Here is a 22726-nt window from a genome sequence, read left to right as displayed (position 1 = left end):
TCTGCCCCCGCCTCACTGCCTTTGACGAGTTCCGAATCCAGATGAGACGCACAACAAGAATATTACGTAAGTAGCCTGGGGTTACTTATTAGAAAAAGATCGGGGATCTTTTTAAAGAGATCCGGGATCTCTTGTTAGCGCTAAAAACTTAGTCGGGGACTAAGAAACCTAGTCCGGGACTATGGTTATGTTGTAGGCCTACGTAAATGATGTACATCTGTGTGTGAATGAGAGTGTGAATGGAGTAAAGTAATTAGGCAAAATTAAAACTTTGGAAAATATCCGGATATTTTTCATAGACTCAAGAGAAGTATTTTGCTTAATTCCAAAAAACTCACCATAATTAATGAATATGAGATGGTTTGAGGAAAGTAAGAAGGCAAGATGGTTTTGAGAAAGTGAGAATAAGAAAGTCAATGGAAAGTTAAGAAGAAGATTAAAAGAAAGTGAGGATAAGTGTTATTCTTGTGGAGAAAGAGGGGAAAACTGCAGGCTTGATAAACTATATAGCGCTTTTACTGTGGCCACGTGAAAACTCTATACATTTTATCTGCTTTGTTCATTTGCACGCACTTTTTAGTCTTAAGTGCGTGAAGGGGGAGTTACTAGAAATTATGTAAAGACAACGAAATGCAGTGTAGCATCTATAATGAAGAATAAAGGAGTGGGATTCAGAAGGATCTCAGAGTGCTATAAATATATAGATATTATAGTAATGAATGGAAATAATTCCAGTGTTGCAGGAATTGTATTTGCAAAAACGAGTTCATTTGTTTCATTAAGAGATTGTTTGGTGCTCCGAGGCGAGACTAAACGTAGATTTGAGGGTTTGATGATAGGTTTGCCGTGCTTGACTGTTCTGTGGTGTAAATCGCAAATGTCCGTGTATTTTTATTCAGGGTGTGAACTTGATAGATGAAATGACGAACACGGTTGCGTTGATGTGGGCATTCAGTCATTGGAGCAAGATTATTGATCGGAACTTAACGTTTTAAATTGATATTTAAAACTAAAATAAGCAAGTGACCAGTTGTTGGCATAGTTTACTTGAAGGTATTTTGTGTAACATCTGTGAAGAGAGAGCATTTAAAATTGCTGAGAGCGCGACGCACATAAAACGAAAAAGATCATATTAAACTTTCTCTCGTTACCTTAGATCAGATAATGCGCCGTCAGAGGGCATAACAAAAGAAAAATGGAAATACGAGATTGTGATGTGTTGTGAGCTATTGTATGTGCCAAAGTACTGAGTGACTAAGATAGCCCGGAATTATTGTAGATTGTTTTTAAGACGTAAAATCGCTAAAGGCAACTTCGACTTTTTAAACAAACCTGTGTGATTGGCTGTTCAGACGGACAGAGAAGCACATGGGTGGGGGCTGTCAGGGGGAACAGAGGGCTCCGGCCTCTGTGCATTCTCACACACACACACGCTGTATTTTAAAAGGAGAGGAGATGAGAAGAATTGTCAACTTACACATATTAGTGTGATTTTATATAAATGGGCAGCGATTAAGAGTCATGGTGATACTTATGTATCAACTGGGGGAATGGTTAGCATAGTACATGAGCACTATACAACATATGGATTAAAAACCTATTAAAACATTTTTTTTGTATGAAATGTGAGATATGTATTCGGCATAACTCAATTAAATTTCACAGTAGCAAAAGCACTGTGCAAAACAATAAGACCAACTTTTGGTGTGTCACAAATTATACTACAAACTAGGAAATGTAAAGAACCAAATACTGTTCGAGTTTTTTTTGTGTCTCCACAGATACAAGGCCAGGTGAAGGTGAAGGTGACTGGGTGTTCATCAAAATCATCAAATGAAAGAGCTGGTCTGACGACAGGGGGGAGGAAACATATCAAGTGCTACTGTCTACCCCCACTGCCGTTAAAATTGCAGAACGCTCCACCTGGATTCATCTGTCACACTGTAAACTTCGTTCATTTTTTTAGGATGCACCACTAGCGTTGAGTAGGGTTTCGTGCCTACTTGAGGGGGTTGAGAAATATAGCTCTTTTCCGTCTTAACGTCACCTAACCTCCAGGGAGCGCCCTGAGGGTTAGAGATTCTGGTCAACATAGTAGAGGTGTATCTGTGTTTTTTGTTTATTGTTTTTCTTGTTTATTTGTGTTTATTGTTTTTCTGTATACATTATATAACTTGGGTAAAACAATGTTTAAACTGTAACTATTAATGATTAATTCAGGGGTAATGTTGGGTCTATGGTCCTCTACAAGTGTAATTGAGAGAATCCATAAGAGGTGGATTTCATATGGGGAACATGAAGCCATGGGGAACGTTACTCATCTGTATTTTACTAATTCATGGTATAGATATGCATCTTTGCAAGCGAACAGACTTGATAGGACCAATTGCTATGTATGTACCTTAATGCCAACATCCTACTTTCACCCTAGACTTAAATCAAGGCTACTCTCATTCCAAGCAATGATCTGTGTTGGAGAGAAGTGTGCCCCAGACAACTGGGGCTACAGTAAGCCATCTTAGGATGCAAACAGTACCCAGGTGCAGGATCTGTGTAACAATACCCACCCACTAGCAGAACTAAAAAACATGCCACAACCGAGCTGTCACCTTAAGTGGCAGTCCATTCCATATTCCAAATGCGTTTTTCTATTAGAGGAACAACGAGAGTAGGCTCTCTGAGACGGAAACAGTGTAATGAAATTGTCATCGATACTGCTATACTGTCATCAAACACTGCTTCCTCAGCCAACGTCGTACCCTGTCCATTGGGAACAGGTCCTTATGTTGAGGTTGGAATGCAGGGCATTGCCACTCTGACAAGGGTACCCCTAAGGTGAGAGAGGTATTGTGGTTGTGTGGTAGTATATGGTACAGTCATCTTCTTCCACACTGGGGTGGCGTATGCGCCCCCGCCCAGGTCATGGACCATTTTTGTGTTGTCAGTGCTATCTCGCAGGCAGAGTATCTCGTAAGAAGAGATTTGCTGTTGAGAAGCATGACAGCGTGTGGGGGGGATTGACGTGACTGGTGATTAAAAGATTTGGACCACCAGCTCCAAGGTTATTTTGTTTCTGTTTCAGGCCCTATGAGTAAGAAAAGTCATGTTAAGAATGGAAACGCTTAGATAGGTTAGGATTTTGTTAATGACAACTTAGTCAGCATGGACGGCCTTAATGATGAGGTCTCGCAGATTCGGCTGATGGTGCTGCAAAATAGATTAGTACTAGATTTGCTCACTGCTGCTAGTGGGGGAGTTTTGTGTTAAGGTGACTGATATCTGCTGTGTATTTGGATATTGGATTATATTCATAGTGTCTCTGTGACTGAAGCCTTACAGCAAATGAAGGTTGTTATGTGATGCTTTATTACAAGACAAAGTGGTTAATGTTCCGTGGTGAAATCTGGTTGCTTGGTTTACGTCTGGTACATGGTGGTAAGTGGTGTTGAAAAGTCTGCTCTCTATTGTAGCAATTTGTATACTTTTTGTATTTTTATGATGTGTATTTCTACATGTTTCAAAGTTCTCATGTCTAGTCTTGTATGTACTTCTGTCTTACTGTGAACTGTTGTTTGGAACCATCAAGATGATGATGTTTTAGTTTAATGATGTTTAGACTAATATTGTTTTCATGATAAACAGGAGGGAAATGTGAAAGAAATGTTTCTTTTTAATTATTATCATGAAGTTGATATTAGGTTGTTAAATGGAAGTCTAAGCTGTTCCTTTGTTCTGATGAGAGGAATTCTATCTGTGAGAACAGAGATGTTAAACTCAGACCTGTCATTTGATGTTTAGGGTAGGACTGAATTAGGAGACCATGTGTTTATGTGAACTCATTCTGGACTGTTGTGTTAAAGTCTGGGTTTGGGGGTCTTAGGTAAACATTCTTATCTCTTGGAACCAGAGTACGGGATGGTACAAGGGGGGAGTGTTTTCCTGCATGTTCTGTGATATTGTCTTTGCATAAAGTCTGTTTCTTTTTACCAGAGAAGGCAGTGATGGGTTGAACAGCGTTCTGAAACCACTGCGCTCCTCTCGTAGGAGTGTAGGTTGAAGAAGCGGTCTGACGCCATTCACTCCTCTTTGCCAGAGTAAAAGTAAATTATTTATTATATTCTTGGTTGTGTGAGTCTTAATTCTGAGGTTAATACAGTCCTGATAAGGGAAATAAATCCCTAACAACCTCTTAAGAGTTCCTTATCAAACAGGTGAACTTAAAAATGTAAAACATGACTGGAAATATACTTCAGTTAGATTTTAATTATAAGATTTTTCTAGGGGTGCCAATAATTGTGGCACACATGTTTTGGGGGAAAATATTTATTTAATGTCAACAGTTTTTTTTCCTTTCAATAATTTTACTTCAATGAAAAGGTAAGATTTTTGTGAATATTTTGAGTGAAAGACCAAGAGGATAAACAGCAAAGACATCTTTTTTTATAGCCTGTTTTTCTCATATTCACTAGGGGTGCCAATAATTGTGGAGGGCACTGTAGATTTAAGACCCAACTGTTCTCAGATGGTTTATGTTAACTGATTGAATGCAGTCTGCTTTTTATTCATTTACTTTTTTCTTCATTCATTCAATTGTGCTATATAAATAAACTTGCCTTGCCTTGCAGTGGAAACCTCTTATCGTGATTACGGTTACAGTGATCAACTTGTGGATACAAATCGTGTGACAGAATCATAGAAATGCTCTTTAAATGATTATATTAATCAAGTAGGCCGTTTACAGTGCTCATTTTGAGTATTTTCACACGTGACAATATATGGGGGAACATTTGTCTTTCTTCTTTTTACTTTATTCATGGTGGCCTCCATCTTCTTCCACGTGTCTACCCGAGGCTGGTTCTGCGTGCAGACTGCAATCATGTTGAGAAAAAGCCACTCCCTCGCAATGAAAAACGTCTCCTCGAAGCTAATGACAAACTGGCAAAAAAGAGTTGACTACATTCAGCAGCGGGACTGGCTGTTCCTGGTCTTGTGTAGTCCACGCCAACAACGAGAACGCTGCTACGCTGCTACTCTTGGAGAATGCGCACCCGTGGTTGAAGCTGCCCTCAGCAAGTGGATTGATCATGTTTGAGCGATTTAAAAAGAGAAAACGTTATGTTCAAGAAAGTGCACGGAGAGGCTAGCTGCTGAGGCTCACACGGTGTCGTGCGAAGAATGATATTACGAGTCTCTATCGTTTGTTTGATTGTTTTAATATAAGAAAATGTCGTGTAACCTTTGAGAACCTCTCACCAACTGCTGATATCTTAGGAGATATTTTGGCTGAGCATGGGCTATATATAAGTTATAGAAGCAGGGCTCTCAACTGTCACAGTCACTCATTTCGGTCTTCAGTCACGCACTCCCGTATCGTATTTCTCACGCGGGGATATGTCACTCTTGCCTGTCTTCAAAACTTGAGAGCCCTGTAGAAGTTATAGGTTAGGAATACAATATAGCAGCTCAATTTATTGGACGTTATACATCATCATCACCCATGCCTGGGTGTAAAATGTCTGTCTTTGAAATGTTATTTGTCGGTATTTAATTGTTTTGATGCAGGAATACAATAAAGTCCTCGTTGACTGACCGAAAATCACAATGAGGAGGAGGTTATATGGTTAAAAATTAGAAATATGTGTGTGCATACAACACTATACTACATTTCACAAAATCTGACACCTCTGCTCAGGTTTTAAAATAGCAAGCAATGCGTAACTGCAAATCATTAAAAAATATATAAGATTGTTTCTACTCACCAATGGCTTCAATTTCAACTGCAATTTCACCGGTTTCCTCATTTGTGTAAACGCCGCAACTGTAAGTTCCAGCATCGTCAGTTGTAACATTGCGAAGAAGTAGAGAATAGTTCCCTTTGGCAATCTCTCTCTCTGTAAAAAAGTGCGCTCGGTCCCTGTATGCATCGCTCTGTGATTCTGGTCTGCTTTCTCCTTCTTGGAAGAGGTGCACCAGCGCCTTTGAGTCGGTCCTTCTCCATTCAACCTCCAGGTCATCCAGAGGTAATGGGGTCTCCACAGAACAAGGAAGCCGCAAAACACCTCCTAGTTGGGCAACCAGGGGACTACTGGGGCCCTGTAATATCAATCCTATCAACATTAATACAAGTATTAGTTTGATGATTAGTCATTTATGGAAAATTAAATAGTTGGGAGATGACTTGATAAACAAACGCAGCCAGGGGCGGACTGGGGGGAAAAAGTGGACCGAGAGTTACTGTCAGACCGGCCCACTCAGTAGCCTACACGGCGCGCTGCCCACTCAATACACGGCGCGTTAACCACCCAATGCATCGCACGTATTGGATAAATACCCATACACTTAACATTATTTTGGAAGAAATTACATCATATATGTTTTTTCTTTTTATAACATTTGGATCCACCAATTTGCCTGGATGGACATACTATTGTAATACTCCAAGGTAGGTATAGTTTGCTAGATGAATAGGCTTAACTCTGGGCTAGTATCAGATGGTTATACGTATAACTACAGAACATTAAGGAATGAATGTCCACACAATAAAGAAACTGGAATCAGAGGGTAGAATTAGTATGAACTATATTGTAGAAATGAACAGAATAGAACGATGGGGTGTGAACATCAGTGGTATCAGTAGTGTTGCATGCTGGGTGTGTGTGTGTAGGGGTGTTGAAGGTGCATAACAAAACAATAAGTTAAGTAACAGAACCTAAACTAACTCTGCCGGCCATGGTGCATTATAGTCACATGGTAATAAAAAACAATATCAGTATACTCATGTGTTATTATTACCTCACTATCTAATCTAGATAACATATTAACATTGTTTATAATGTTAGTGTTGTGTGTAACACGGTGATTTTAGCATAACAATCTAGCTGGTTAACTTATTTGACATAAATTATTAAAAATTATAAGATTGCCCTCTTTACAACTACCACCATGGACAGCTTGCTCATCGATTGTAAACAAGTCACTACGGCTAACATGTTAAATTAGATAATCTCGATGATAACAACAGCGCCAGTTTGCTTATTTTACCAGATCATAACGGTCTCAATTTTGGACATTCATCTACCTAACGTTAGCTAGGCTAGCTTGTAGGGAACGTTACCTCATCTGTGAAAAGCAAGCTAAAATTGGCCAAGTCAACGCCACAATTTGCCTTCGTATCACTGTCTCCAGTCGGTGCTTTCCCAAATAAATCAGAGATTTTTAAACATTCCTTCCTGCAGACATCTTTTCTTTTTCTCCCTGAGCTTTTTAGCTTCACCTTTACGTTTTGGTGCTGATGAAATGCTCTCACTTTTAAAAACGACTTTGTCTGCGAGCGAGTGACGCAAGTGTTGAGTAGTGCGTTCAATTTAAGAATCCTCATCCTCAATCCGCACAGCTGAGAAGACTTCGGCTGTGTAAAAACCCATTTTCAGGCGTTTATGAATCAGGTGAATATCTTTTCTTATGGTGGTCTTCCGAAGTCCATAAGAACACATTTCAGAAGACACTTCAGAATTTTTTTCGAAAAATCGCCACCATGAGTGTGTATACAGACCGCGAGCCGTAGTATAGATTTCAGTCAGTACTTTCCAACAACTAAAGTTATTCCAGTAAATTATACGTGTTCTCTGAAGCATACAATATAGCCTAAGCCGGCGATATTAGAGGGAGGGCCGGTTGGTGATTAAATTGTGCCGGTGTTTTGGACCACCCCAACCCCGTCGGCCCACCGGCGATTCCCCCGGTATCCCCGATGGCCAGTCCGCCCCTGGACGCAGCTACTTTGTCAGCAGACCTACCTTCGGAGAAGAGGAGAATGACGGCACTCAAAATACCTCTGAAAGACATTTTTGTCGCAGCCATAGTATTCCCACTGATCGGATCTAGTAGCCTGCTATGGCAATGACAGCAAACAATGAATCCGTCAAAATGCGAACATTATTTCAAACAATTCCGTTCTGTAGTATGGCTTCGTGTGTGCTGGATCCAACACCATTTGACTTGAATTACTTTCGATTTTGTATTTCAACAGAACCATGTGACTGAACTGACCACGCCAGCTGAGAATGGCGATCATCAAGGGGCAACCAGCATAATCGTAGAAAGTAGATTTTTGTTTTAGTCATAATGAAATGGAATCTCTCAATGATATGTGCTGTAGCTGGGCTGTGTTGTTGTGTTCATCTTTTAAGGCCTTTTATATTTTACAAACAGTAGAATATGGGAAGACCTACTAAACAATACATTACTGTATGTAGTGCCAAGACGAATAAAGAAAAGAAAGAACATAGAGGCTTTGACCTTCTTCAAAAGAGGTTTACTGCTACTATAAACTATAAAATATTTGTCCACTTTTAGGTCTGATTCAGAGAGTGGACACTTCTTTGCTACTACAGAAATCTTTTATTTTATTTCCAGTATGGCCAAGGTGGTTTGAAGCTCAACAGTACATTCACTGTCCTTCTGCCTTTATCTCAGTGTTTTTTTCATCACTTTTATGCATGCCTAATGTCTGTACAAAGTTCAGTCAGCACTGGATAGATCTGAGAACAACAGCCTAAAAACTCACATACACATTCACAGTAATTCATATTTTCATTGGTCATTTATTTCAGAAATTAACAGAGAGCTTTGATTCCATGCATTCATGTCAATGCCAAGATTAGTAAGCAATGTGTAGGTATGTACTGTATGTATGTACAGTATTTATGTATGGAGGGTATATAGGAATTTGCAGTGATAAAAACATTCATAACATCTCAAAATGTACAAAAAACAGGAATCATACCTTATCACAAAGAATATTTACAAACTTTTTGATGATGTTATTTTGCCATTTTGATATCTATTGTTATTTACTGTATACATGTAATTGGCTCCAAACATGTGATCCCTCAGGGTTCCTACAAACAGGGAGAAATTGTGTTAATATTGATGACTCATTTTAAGGCAGATAATAATATTACCACATAAGATTGGTAACCTTAAGGGTGGCGGACAATTCTTTCAGAAATCCTGACAAAATCCATAAAGTAACATGAAGTTTTTGAGTCAAAGTTGAGTTTACCTGTGACCTCTGGTGTTTACAACTGAGTGTTGTGGCTATCCCTCTGAGCTGTTCCTGTATTCTGAGAGGATAGTGAGGATATGTGGCATTAGGTTTATTACTTTAGTTTAATATTACACCATGACCAACACATATTGGCAAGGTCATCCATGTTTAATTAATTACAAACACTTACATTGCACCTGTCCTTTTCCCTATGTCCAAGACACCAACAGAAAAAGATTGAAAATGTTATTTAAATTACACATAATTTAAGGTGATGAAAATATTACTAATAGCATAAAATATTACACAACTTATAGAATTATTAATATATTGTTCAATTTTAACATTATCTGGCAAAGGCTTACAAAAGCCCATGGCGTCTGTACTTACAGTAGTGATATGGCTGCAAGGCAAGCCACCCACAAACAAAGACACATTCACATGGCAGGACAATAACCTGCAGATCACTGAACATCCGTGCACCTGTCACTGAGGTTGAGTTACACAGACAGAAAACATGATCAGCATCCATACTTCTACAATAGTTCTGGTTATATTTCTTACAACCCCAGAAATGGTATAGTGTCACTTTTAAGAGAAATGTGGTTCGTTTGTTTGTTTCTTTCATATTTACCCAATTGCGTGATTAATTCTGTTGTCAGTGCAGCTGCATTGATTACTGGAAGGGCAGCGGCTCCAAATATGTAAACAACAATGTGAGGAATGGGGATATCTGAATCACACAAATATCATATATGGTCAGTTATCCTGTATCATTATACTGCAGGGTGATGTTCAATACAACATTCAATATTATTAATAAAGGGTCTCTGAACATTTGTAATAGTACCAGTGGTAAGGATATTTGTTGGCTCTAGGGGATTCAGGTCTCGGTTTCTACGTATAAATGATGGGAATGACCTGCCTTGACTAAATTTTTTTTTTCTGTATGTGCTGTCCACAATGTCATTTGATGAATTTCACAACATAATTGTTAATGAATTGTTAGCATTGTACCTGCTGTTGTCTGGGGATGGTCAAACCCTGAAACAGCAGTGAGACTGTAGAGCAGTGCACAGCCACACATCAATCCAGGACCCTCTGCACTCAACAGGAAACATACAAGTGTTAGATTTTATTTCATGCAGAAGATCAAATGATATTCAACACACAAACAAAAGGGCAAACTGTTTCCATATGTGATGGGTGCACATTCAGTCTTTCACGGATTTATAACCATATGTAGTTTGTGATGCACCAATATGTACATGTGAATTGTAAACATATAAATGTGAATAAGAATTCCAGTGTCTTGAAATAAAATGGTATGTTCTGTCTTATTGGCACATATTGCCAAATATGTCGTTGGGGTTGAGGTCTAGTGACTGGATGGTAAGATTATTAGATTATATTCTGCAGTCCTTTTTGGCTAACCTTTACAAGATGTTATATTTCCCAGAGGGACCATTGGACCAAACAAGTTAAAGGCTAAATATATTATTATATCTCAAGACATTTGCTGGCAGTAAGTATCTGTAAATTACTACTAGAGGTGGATTGTCTGATTCAGGCAGAATTTTGTTGAACCATTGTCTCAAGCTCAAGCTGTGATGATGACAAGTTGGAAATACCAATTATAGATAAACTTTCAGTAAACACCACAGATCCCTTTGGTTTTGTTTAAGAAATGTAATTTAAATACCTTTTGTTAAATGATAGCACTTCATGGTAGTTCTTAAATTCTCTTCTTCTTTTGGACTCAACATCAATCAATTATGTTTTATATTGATTATTATTTCTATGGTCATATTTGTTTGCACCCACCTGGTTTATTGGCCAACATCCAATAAAGGTAATAGAAAAATGTACTGATGCATGTAGGGAAAAGGAGAACTAACAGGATTGTCCACATTACATCTGTCATAACACAGAAAGAAAGCATAACTAATTTCTTTTTAGTATGAGGTGGTTAGGCCAAACACCAAAATTACATAGAACATTATGTAGAATACCTTGATGGAGGAATTGTAATACAATAGATTTAGATGAAATAGTATTTAAACACTTCACTAATCAGAGTAGTAAAATATACAACTTACACCACTTCTTATGGAAATGTTGAAAATGAAAGAAGACATCCACCCCAAGAGTAACAGTTAATGTGGTGATAGACATACCTGGGAATACAATACAAACAATGTTACCCTCAGTTCACAATTCATCTCAGAGTCTCAATAATAAATAATTTGCCATTTCTCCAACATGATGCTCATTAACTGAAAAAAGTATAAACATACTTAAATTGAAGGTTGAATATCCAACAACAAGCAGCCATAGCAGGATCCAGTTGATTATGTCCACATATGTAAAGCACCAATATTCCAAATCCTTAATACCATCTGTAAGGAGGTAAAGCATTTAGATATTAACTCAGTTTCTGATCTGCATCAGAAACTGCATGTTTCCTGTTTTTGTCAATAAAAATTGCATGGACAAACATCACTGTTGCAGAGATATTTAAGAATGATATCCTCTACTGATCATTGTATAAACGCCATACTTTTTCTATTTAATACCTTCATGTGAAACAATCAGTAGGGCTTCTACATATTTAAATGAGGCCACACCATAATACAAATAATAATTTACATATCTCTGCTAAAATGATAACCATCCAACTTATCCATGCAACACCACACACAGCCGTGGTTGATACTGCTGTAATGATACAGGGATTGTTCTGTTTTCTACCTTTAGGAAAATATATAACATAACAAAAAACTTGAATATTATTCATGACTAAGGCACTCTTGCATACCAAAGATAATTTCCCAAAAATTGAAGAATAAGTTCATCCCAACAGCGTACCCAAAAAAATATGTGTTAATGCCGAAGACTGAAAGGTCTGCGAAAACACCTGAGGGACAGAAAAGGGCACAAGTTATTCATTAGACACTGAACTGTGCTGTATTTATGTTTGTATAGCTCTTTTAGCTATTGCTGTATCTCTTATATTGCCTGTGTTTATGTTTGTGTTAGTTTCCACTTTAATGTGATGCCATATATTAAATGTTAATGTTAGATTCTTCCAGCTGAGTCAGATACTTATTCAGATACTTAGACAACATATCCCCCCTGATTTCTGACATTTGTCATTTCTGCAACCTGTCCACTGATGATGAATGTAAAGGCCATAAATGATAAATAATAGATCCTTATGATGTGAATATGTTCATTATGCCACACTAAGGACTCATATGTACCTGAAAATAATGCTCCAGCAGTGATTAGATATTGAAGCATGACACCCATTCCTTTGATATATTTTTTTGGACATGCTGTAAAATGAGGAAAAACAACCCAAGTAAAAGAGAAATATTCAAAATGGTCCCTTAGCAGTATTCTAAACATGGGCCCTTACAGGCCAAGCAGAGTCTGATATTAAATGTGACAACATTATAATTCAGTATACATTATACAACGTAATAAGAAATAATGATAAATTGTGTACCCTATTCGTAAATAATATTTTGCATTTAAACAGAATGTACTTTTAGATTTGATTTGCATGACCCTTCATGAACTCTATAAATCAGCTTCTGCTATGCAGTTACAATACAAATGCATGAAGTTAGCTCTCAGCATTTAACAACTTGTAATGTCCAACTTTTTGGAGGTCCATTTCTCATCATTATTATTATTATTATTATTATTGTTATTATTATTTTTTTGCATTTTACACTCTTGCATTTTGCATGCATCTGCACATTTTCCCCCTTAAAACCCATACCAGGGAGTCTGTCCAGATAGGGAGCAGTCTTGAAAACCAGAAGAAATCGAACCAGATTTACAGTTGCACACGTAGCTATTTCAACCACAAAACCTGCAAGACAATAAAAAAAATGAATAAGAAACTAAATTTAGTCCATGATGTAGGCTAGGTTATGTATCTGTTCAGATTTATAACATTAATGCATTTCATGGCACAGTTTGTACATTAATTAACAATGACCTACCCTGCTTCACACCATATAGCATGAAAGCAATGAACATAATGATGTTTGGACAGAAGACCAATGAGCAGTGCATCAGCATTGTCCTTCCATTATCTGGTGAAGAGGGAAACACACATGAGTTGCCCTGTTTAACACGAGCGGTAAGGGTGTAGATTCGGGGGACTAGTGCTAATGGAGCTAACTAATCACCAAAGCCATTTCCACTCTGCTGTTCCACTTGAATTGTTCAGAATAGCAAAGAAGACTCTGAAAGACTGGAATCTCCCTCAATGGAGTGACAATGGAGTGTCGTGTTTTCTTTGGTCTTTAGCTGACTTGACCGGTCTACAGTATGTTTATATTTGGGTTTGTAGGCTATTTTAATTTGTAATGTTGCTATTTCGAGCGTGGCTGGAAAACCACAAATCTAAAGTTATAGTATGCCATTTTACTATCAATGATGCCTGCTGCTGCATGTAGCCAACATTCACTGAGTTAGTCGATCTGTAACAGGACTGGCAGTTACGCTACAACACAGTTCCCAGCTTGGTTCAGTTTTAGCTGTATTCGTGTTGGGGGGGGGGAAACATTTAAGGAATATCTAGAGAACATTCTCTGACTGGACTGATCTGGTCATTCTGCATCAGGCACCATTATGACTATGATCACTGGTATCTCTAATGCCAGTTTGTCTGTCTTGTGTGCAATATGAACTGTTGTGTACTGACAGCATATGGTTGGATGAAAACTCATAAATCTATACTGTATATATTCAATAACAGAGTGCCTTTCTGGGAAACCTGCCATCATTGAAGGATATGAACACAACACTACACCTCTGAACACCACATTATGTGTTTAAGGACTTGCTCCAATAGTTAGCATCACAAACATCAGACCCCAGTGTCTTTACCTTTGGCATGTAGATAGTAAATTCATGGGCATGGCAAAGAAACAATGGTTATCCTGTTCCCCTAATCCCAAACTCCTTTTAATGAAACAAATTATGTTTATGGTGCACTGCAAGGACAACTTATCAACTACACTGTTGAAAAGTTGTTGCACAGATTCATCCTCACCCCCATCAACATCCTCATCCCCATCTACATCTTCATTGGGGTTTTCTGCAAACTCAACAAAAACATACAGTCAAGTTAGAGAAAGAAATAAAAAAAAACTTTAGAGTGAAAAGTTTTTTACAGTTTAAAATGATTACATTCTAAGCATACATATTGGCCCTGTACTCCTTACTACTGTTAGAATTTGTCTTCTGTCAGCATCAGGTCTTACAGCAATTACACATCATCACCTACAGCTTTGAGGATTTTATCATAAGCAGTTCAGGAGAAATCAATCGCTGGAGACAGGACATTCATATGCTAAAGGCAGTCAATTCAGTTTAATCTGAAAACACTTAAAATAAAGGTTGTCTTAAAACCCCACAACCTATGGACTTGAGGCATAAACATTATCTCCTACACAACTGGCAACTCTGGCTCAAGGGCCAGCAGCACGTGTGGCTGTTCATCGCCCCAGCATCAGTACACACAAGAATTTTCTATGGACAAGACAATGTCCTCAGTGTACTCCTAACGCCTACACAGTCATCAGATCTAAATGCAATGGTGCACCTTCAGGATGTAGTGGATAGATGGGAGATTTGCAGCATGAATGTTGAGCCCACAAATCTGTCATGCTATCATATCAGGTCAACAGAGGGAAAGTTTTCAGGACATCATTTTATCCATATTACAAAGAATTCAGGCTGTTTGAAGACTATCCAGCACTAGAAAGGTGTAACTAAAAAAGTGCCCTCAAAGTGGCCTGAGTGGTACTGAGTGTATATTCTGTCCTTACCGTTTGATACTAAATGGATACATGAAGGAACCCCAAGCCCAAGAGCCAACAGAAGAGCAATGACACACAACACTAATGCCAAGATCAGCACAGGTGGAGGTCCTACAGGAGTTAAGGGTAGATAAACAGAACAGAAATTACATGGAGTAAAGAAAACAGATGATGTTCTTAGGTTGTCAGTCTTAAGAAGCAGATTTTCTAAACCTAAACTGTAGTAAGCAGCCTTAAAAATAATTTGCTTGTTTCCAAATATATTACTCAGTGCCTATAGGGTCAGCCTACAAGAAATTAAATCTACTTGATTCTTTATAAATGATGACAGATTAATTTGTTTACGGACAAATTTAACTCCTAATTAAATTCCTAGTTGTCTGTCGTCTTACCCAGTCCCTGTAGGACAATAATGGTGCTGGCTGACAGATGACCACTGTGGGCTTCACAGACATATTCTCCCTTGTCCTCAGGCCTGACGTGTTTGAGTCTCAGGGAGAAGTTTCCTTTGGGGATTTCAGCAGTGAAGAGGTCCGCTCTGTCTCGATAAAGTTCATGTGCAGAGACTGGCACAATCTGATCATATCTGAAAACTAGCACTAACATCTCCTGGTCTTTCCTCTTCCAGGTGACGTTATCCAGTTCCCCAGGAGGGATATGGGAGTCCACAGAGCAGTTCAGAGTGACCTCATCACCAACATAGGCAGAGGCCACACCTGTCCCAGTAACTACAAGGCGCTCTGACACACCAAGAGACAGACAATACTGCCATTAAAAAAACAGTCAGGGTATGTCCAGAATATTACTACTCAAAAGTCCATACATAATCCTAAACCTTAATGTCCTGAACACATTATAGCACAGCACATTATAGAACACTAATGGCTATAGCACAGCTTAACATTGAACCCATAAAAGATCATGAAACCCATTTCATGTAGCTCCCCTTGAGGTACTGGTGTGTAGTGTAGATACAAACACATGGCAGAAAGAGACCATTAAGAGAACAACCAAACCTAGCTGCTTTTACAAATCATTCAGACAACAGAGAACCTCACCAATATCTTTGATTTCAGCTGTGATTTCGTTTGAGTCCAGATTTGTAAACACTTTACAGATGTAATCTCTACCATCCGCACGGGTCACATTAGTGAGCAGCAGAGAGTAATTTCCTGCAGCAAACCCCTCTGTGAGAAAATGGGCCCTGCCACTATAGTCATAACTCTGTGATTCTGGTCTAACTTCCCCCTCTTGGAACAGGTGCACCAGTGCTTCTGAATCTGTCCTTCTCCACTCCACCTCCAGTTCCTCCAGAGGCAAGGGGGTTTCAGCAGAACAGGGCAGAAGAACAGAACCTCCCAGCTGGGCTACCAGAGGACCAGCAGGACCCCGTAGCAGGAAGGCTACAGAAAACAATAAAATATAAAAGTCAATTAAAGTTGCAACTGCAGTGGTATTTCACACTCCCCTAATGTGTTATGGCCCAGCAAACATTAATAAGAATATCAGCAAAAAATCTAACATCATGAATAAATAAGTAGGCCTGAACATGTTCATTATGTTCCCCGTTACTTTTTAAAATGTGATTTTTATGATAAGAAAATGTTTTCCTAATGTCATCATTACATTCAACATTTCTGACTGATAAATGCTTCCATTTTTTTGTTTTTTTGTTCCATTAACTTTTATAGAACATTTGCGGTGAATCTGGGCAGCGTGGACGCTCTCAAACATACGAACATTGTACGAGGACCTCTATGCGAACACTGAGAGAGAACGTAACAACTTCCACCATTGTGAGGGAACGTAGGTAGCCTATAAAAACATCGTCTTGATAGGTGGGAGCAAATATAATCGCCTACAGTAGGCTTAGCTTGGATCAAGACCGCAGATAAAAAATAATAGCCTGACTGAGTCTACAGTAAAGTAACATATCATAAGAAAAGATGATATTTTTAGTAATTCGACTCAAAGAAATGGAGGATGCATACCTTCAGATGATGTCAGAATCCAAACCATAAGCAAACTCTCTAATGCCATTGCTAATCAAAAGTATCTTGTCGAAGCCAATGAGTTAACATTCTAGGTTATTTTAAAACCTTCTATTTGTAGGCTATGCAGTGGCGGTTCTACACGGAGGCCTGGGGTGGCCCGTGCCCCCGTAAACATATCCCTGGCCACCCCGTGCCGACCAAATACAAAAATTATGAATTTATTATGATTTTACACCCGAGCGCCAAAAGCGGAAATATTGTGACGCAACGTTCTACACGGGTAAATTAAAGCGGGGCACCCAAACACTGTAGTCTGCCAGGTGTGGTGCTCGTCGGTGAATGAGAGCTCAGCAACTACTATTCATGGATACCATGTGATTGTGACGTGTGTCTAATATTATATGTGACAGTGGCGAGGTAATTTGCTAGGATAGTTTTAATTGTCGACTACGCCACCTAGGTAGTCACCCTAGGACAGATATAGACTCAGTGTTCCTTGAGTTCTAACAAGGCAAACACAAGTTCGTACCACTCTTAGGCCAGAGACATGGGTTCCATAAATACAGTTTATTAACAAGTATACAAACAGTAGTAAAAGGAATACAGGGCAATTCTAGTACAGGCTGTTGCCTCTCACACAACAACCAAACAGAGTTATTTCCAGTATACACACATACACTAAACACACACAGTAGACACGTACAATGTTAGCCAGTGGGCTATGACCCGAATATGAGCAGGTGAGATGGCCAAAGCCTTACGGAGATGGGCCAGTGGTCAGGACTCAAAGGTGGAGCAGGGCAGTGGCTTACCGCAGCGAGCAGGACTTTCCAAGAGGGGGACAGGAGAGGCCCAGAAGACACACACCACACGTGCATAAAATCAGTAAGCACTGCACTCCAAAATAGGGCAACCGTTATGCACACAGCAAGGAAAAGTGAGGGGGGGGGGGGGGGCTCCACCACCGGAGGGTCAGCCTGTCGCTCAAGTGAAACCCACTGCACCTGTCCAGGGAGAGAGATAGAGGCACTGGGGTTAGCAAAACACTTGACAGTAAAGATGCAAGGAGAGGATTTAATAGTGTGGCTATCCTACTGAGGCTACTTAGCTTTGGCGGAGGGACTTAGGACGGGGTGGACCTCCGACGGTCAGCGGGGAGTAGCGGGCTTTGTCACAGTACCCTGGGTTACCTTAGCTACATGCACACACCCACACACAGAGGCACACGCACACACTTCAGCAAAGACACGGTTAGGCTAGTTAACAATCACTCAGAATTACCACCACCATAGTTAACATAGCAGCAGCACAAAACAACAAAACATGCAGGCCAAGCAGAGAGGGAAAAGCAGCAGCCCACTGCACAGCCCCATGCATCAAATCAAAAGAAACCAACAAAACGATATCAGGCAGAGCAAGCGGAGATGGAAGGTAGCATACCCAGCCTAGCCCCATGCATGCAGGAAATCACAGAGAGATACACACCAAACATGAGCATGCCGGTCAATTATAAACATGCATTTGACAGTAAACAGAACAGCAGCCCTTCCCGGGGGGAGGTAGTTGATGAACCTCAGCTCAACGTGCCGAGCTGCAATGACTGCACACTCAGGGGCAGCGAGTCATGGACGGAGCTCCAGCTGATTCCCACCGAGCACCCGGCGTCAGAGCAACCGCTACACCGGCTTTGTCGCGACAATGAACCACTCGTGCTTCGGTAACAGCATTAGCCCAAGTAGTGCAATTTGCAATCCCACACCACCATACAAACTGATGGGCACCCGGAAGCAAAACAAGGTTAGGAGGACGTGTCTCCCCGTGACCTGAGCTGGGCTATATATCAAAATACAAGCCCGCCCAGTAATCAGTGTTTCTTATTACACCTGGGGGGATGGACTGTGGAGGCGTAGCCCACTCTGCCACATATATATATTTGTGTCCAACAGGGAGACAGTAGTCTAGCTGTGCGTCGGTCACAACCCACAGAAAGTTCAAATGCCCGGGAACTGTCGCCAAAGAAACCCAAATATACAATTTCGTTCTATTCCAAAAGGTTTAGGGAATGACTGACCTCTTAAGTGAAATGCAGCACATTGATACAATCGTGAATAATTACTTACATGACCTGTGATCACATACATATTTTTTTGTCTCCAGATGCCATATTTTGGTGTCGTTCACCCATCCTGCAACTGCATATTGATAGGCATTTGTACTCTTGAAAGATAAATGTCGGGAAAAGAAAGTTGGGGCAGACACTTTGCAGACTTTAAGGGACAAAATAAAGTTGAAGTTAATAATGCCTCAATGCCTTTTCCAAATATCGCTGTCCTTCTGTCTCATTTAGATATGCAATCAGCTACAGCTCCCTATCTTGCGCAGGATAGTTTAGGTTTGATAAGACACAGTAATTATTCACGATTGTATCAACGCCAAAAACAAATCCTAAAGGAGACATCACATAAAAAAGCACATGCTTAGATTTTAGTATGAATAGCAGTGGCGATTTTAGCCCGAAATTTCTGGTGGGGCAATTTTATATGATGACAACCACTAGAATTAGAAAATACTACATTTAAAAAGTCTAAATTTGAAGAAACTATAAACAGAAAAAAATACTATTATAATATTATTATTATAATTATTATATTATTACTATATATTATTATATATTACTACCTAGCTACTATTGGTTACAAAAATCTTATAGTTTTTATGTGCCCCTCCTTGCCCCCCCTAGTAAAAATTGTCTAGAACCGCCACTGAGGCTATGTCTTGTGACTTGCGAGCATAAAACAGATGTCTGCTTTCACTTTCGTCTTCTTAAGGCCAGCGCCCACTGGCAGCGTCTAACACGTGTCGACGCCAAAGTTCGGAACACGGTTCTATTTCCAAACGTTTCCGCCAGTACCACTCAAAGTACCATAACCACAACTTGTATGAAAATAAACAAACATATTTCTTTTTATAATAAGTATACAAATGAACATATTTCCAAGGCAACATGACATTATATCACAAACCTCCGCTCTACAAAAATACTGAACTCTATACTATTTTGATACAAGTAATATGACCATTTAATCAGGCCAATCAAACACAAATAACAATAGTATTTTGTATTTGAAATACATATTTAAATACAGTATATCAATATCACAAGTCAATATCAAGCCAATATTAAATCTAACCTTTTGAAAAAAACTGTAACCCTATCAAAAAGGGACACAGTAGCGCACATGACCATGTATCATGCTACTTGTGTAATATTATTCTAAATAGTCATAATAAAACCAATGATTCTACTGCTACTATTTAATAATATATAATATAATAACCACAGCCACAGAATAACAACTGTCAAGATTTAAGAACTTTGTCATGAGACACAAAAAACCATACAGTTACTCGGATAAAATGCTCCAGTTATGTAAAAAAAAAAAAAACATAAATTGTCATCAGTTCACAAAATATACAAATATACACAAATGTCCAGAAATAATTCAAGTGCTTTGTGACACAGGACATCATTCAAAGTCCTCATCTGAATCCTCATCAAAACTTTCTGGCCCACTGGCCATGTCTTCGGGTTCATCTTCGTCATCGTCAGTCTTGAGGGCCGACCTGAACCAGCTTTAAATAACAGCCTTTTGTAACGCGGAGATCTGACTGTAGATCAGACAATTTCTTCAGCAAAATACAGCGGAGCCATGGAACACTGGCTCTGGTGGCTCCCTTCAGACAGACAAAAAAACAAAAAGGTACACAGCGATATCAGGAGTGTAAAGTGTTAACTTGAAACATTATGGTCATGTACATTCAAATGACAGCGGTAATGTATTGTTCTTACCATCAGCATTTACGTTGGCTAGTAAGGTTTTCAAGCCATCCTCTCTTTTCTTGAGATTATGCCAGTGTTGTTTCGACTCTTGCACAAGGATCATCTCTTCCTCCGCAATTCTCCGAATGAGCATGACCTTATCAAACAGCTTTTTCTTTGTCAGGAAGTCTACTCCATCTGAATGTACGGAAAGACCCCAAATACATACACAAGAAGTCAGAGTAAGTTATCTGTGAAAAAATATCTATGAAATGGGTGGTATTTAGCTGCACCAGAGTGGCATAAAACCATACCGGAGGAAGGCAGGTCCCACGGCAAAACAGAATCACCCTTTAGAATGGCTTCTGCTGAGCAAAGCTGTTCTGATGGCTGAACAAGGGCATCATATTTTCCCACTGCGACTGCCAAACTTTTCTTTTCATCCCAAATTTTACGTCGCAGGATGTTACGTGCTGAGTTGGTGTCTGAAAAACATGATCATAAGATGGAAAGCACAATTAGTTTTTATTTTGTTCTCACCAATGAAACATTTCATTACATCTTTACATTTATCAGATGTTCTGAAGTGAGGAAATGCAATGCATACAACATTACCAGTGGTAAACAATACTTACCATTCTGTCTATAGAGACGATTTGTTCTTTGTTTTACTCCAAGTGCCAGCTCCTCAATTCTCCTCCTTAGTGGCAGCAAAGAGGAATCAGCACTGGTGGGTTCTGCTGAGGAGTAAATCAATGCTTTTCATCTACAGCCCAGTACATATAAAAGCAATAGTGTCTATGCCTATTGTTATATAAAATAGTAATTACGCTCAGTGTGTTTACATTTTTTTTCAAATGGAAGAGCAAATGATTTGCATGCGACAACCTCTACACACCAGTGTCTTTTGCCCAAGTCTGGACATCCAGGACAAACTGCTCTAACATCTCTTCATCAATCCCAAGTTCTGCCTTAAGGGTGGCGAGGCTTTCCAGTTCTTTTGTGTGGTCCAGTTCTTTTGTGTAGTCAATCCAGACTATTCTTATTTGTAGTTCCACGTTGGTGGAACGAACTGCCTAGTACTACCAGAGCAGGGGCGTCCCTCTCTACCTTCAAGAAGCTTTTGAAGACCCAACTCTTCAGAGAGCACCTCCCTTCCTAACTGGCACTTCGACTAGTGCTTAACTTGCACTTCAGCAGTTACATTCCTGCACTTCTTTTTCCTTGTTTCTAGGTCGTTGTTTTCTAATTCTCATGTAAAGTAGTATTTATTGTTACACCATGCTTTTTATTGCTCTTAGCTTGACTGTTCTCTCCCTTGTACGTCGCTTTGGACAAAAGCGTCTGCTAAATGACTAAATGTAAATGTAAATGTAAATGTTCTTCTTGGTCTGAAGTATGCAGATAGGTCATTCCCACGCATCAAACAAACATTGCATTCAATACATGAGCAGCTGACCGAAAATGTGATTTGTCACCTTGAAATATCTGGCACACAGAGCATGGCACAAATTGCGCACTTTAAGATTATTCCAGGCCATGCTTTGGAGGGTCAGTGTGTTGGTTCGTCCTACAAATGACAATGAATTCAGTTCTTTGGAAGTATAACATACAACCGCTTGATTTCAACTCATTCATAAAGAATTTGATGCAATGTTTTTTTTATTATTTAACTCTTAAACTCTTTAATTATTTAAGTACTCAATGTAAATATTTTAATGAATTTCTATATCAAATAATGTCAAAAGCAATAACAAGTATGGAACAAGATAGCATGTGCAAAACTGTCAACTGAGACATTTTATGTAGCATTTGAAGAAATGTATTTACAGCTCAGACACAAGAAAATAAGGGTCCTGGGCAATGCTTTCCCACCTGCTTTGGACATGAATTTTGTGTTGCACGCCAGCCTGGACAGGAAGCTGTTTACTTGCTCCACCTCTTCACCTAGGGTGGAGCCTGCACCAGTTTGGTAGCCACCACCATGAAGGATCTGTTTAAGTTTGTTAGTTAATTATCA

General features: G+C 39.3%; 2 protein-coding genes across 3 annotated transcripts in view; both read right to left on the bottom strand.

The window, feature by feature from the left end:
* Nucleotides 1-8273, bottom strand: part of LOC122129421 (putative butyrophilin subfamily 2 member A3) — a 43378-nt gene extending 35105 nt beyond the window's left edge. The window contains exons 1-2 of the mRNA XM_042704338.1: nt 7797-8273; nt 5760-6107 (exon numbers count right to left, since the gene is read on the bottom strand). Coding sequence (XP_042560272.1) covers nt 5760-6107; nt 7797-7860 — 412 coding nt within the window. The 5' untranslated portion in view covers nt 7861-8273. The remainder of the gene's footprint in view (nt 1-5759; nt 6108-7796) is intronic.
* A 310-nt stretch (nt 8274-8583) lies between these two features.
* LOC105906565 lies at nt 8584-17084 on the bottom strand. 2 transcript variants are annotated; one of them, XM_042704336.1, is made up of 18 exons: nt 16884-17084; nt 15951-16295; nt 15285-15632; nt 14902-15003; nt 14124-14168; nt 13066-13158; nt 12840-12932; nt 12313-12387; nt 11868-11966; nt 11347-11448; nt 11149-11226; nt 10874-10966; nt 10067-10150; nt 9684-9782; nt 9440-9538; nt 9240-9258; nt 9065-9125; nt 8584-8900 (listed from the first exon to the last, which is right to left on the bottom strand). In XM_042704336.1, exons 1-18 carry the CDS (start codon nt 16930-16932, stop codon nt 8892-8894), a joined length of 1893 nt encoding a protein of 630 aa, XP_042560270.1. In that variant the 5' UTR covers nt 16933-17084; the 3' UTR covers nt 8584-8891. The 2 variants fall into 2 exon arrangements, with proteins under 2 accessions (XP_042560270.1, XP_042560271.1); XM_042704337.1 differs by lacking the exon at nt 14124-14168.
* Nucleotides 17085-22726: the final 5642 nt, after the last annotated feature.

This window comes from Clupea harengus, unplaced genomic scaffold (assembly GCF_900700415.2).
Source record: "Clupea harengus unplaced genomic scaffold, Ch_v2.0.2, whole genome shotgun sequence".
Lineage (NCBI taxonomy): Eukaryota > Metazoa > Chordata > Actinopteri > Clupeiformes > Clupeidae > Clupea > Clupea harengus.
The sequence above is the reverse complement of the archived record's forward strand: the minus strand, read 5'-3'. Positions and strand labels throughout refer to the sequence as shown.

What these genes read in the sequence shown, in the direction of transcription:
- LOC105906565 (XM_042704336.1), bottom strand. Translation starts at nt 16,932, where the DNA reads ATGGCATTAGAGAGTTTGCTTATGGTTTGGATTCTGACATCATCTGAA. An exon ending in TGCTGGAGCATTATTTTCAG is followed by an intron (nt 11,967 to 12,312) that starts GTACATATGAGT and finishes TCTGTCCCTCAG; the next exon opens with GTGTTTTCGCAGACCTTTCA. An exon ending in TTTTTGGGAAATTATCTTTG is followed by an intron (nt 11,449 to 11,867) that starts GTATGCAAGAGT and finishes ACCTCCTTACAG; the next exon opens with ATGGTATTAAGGATTTGGAA.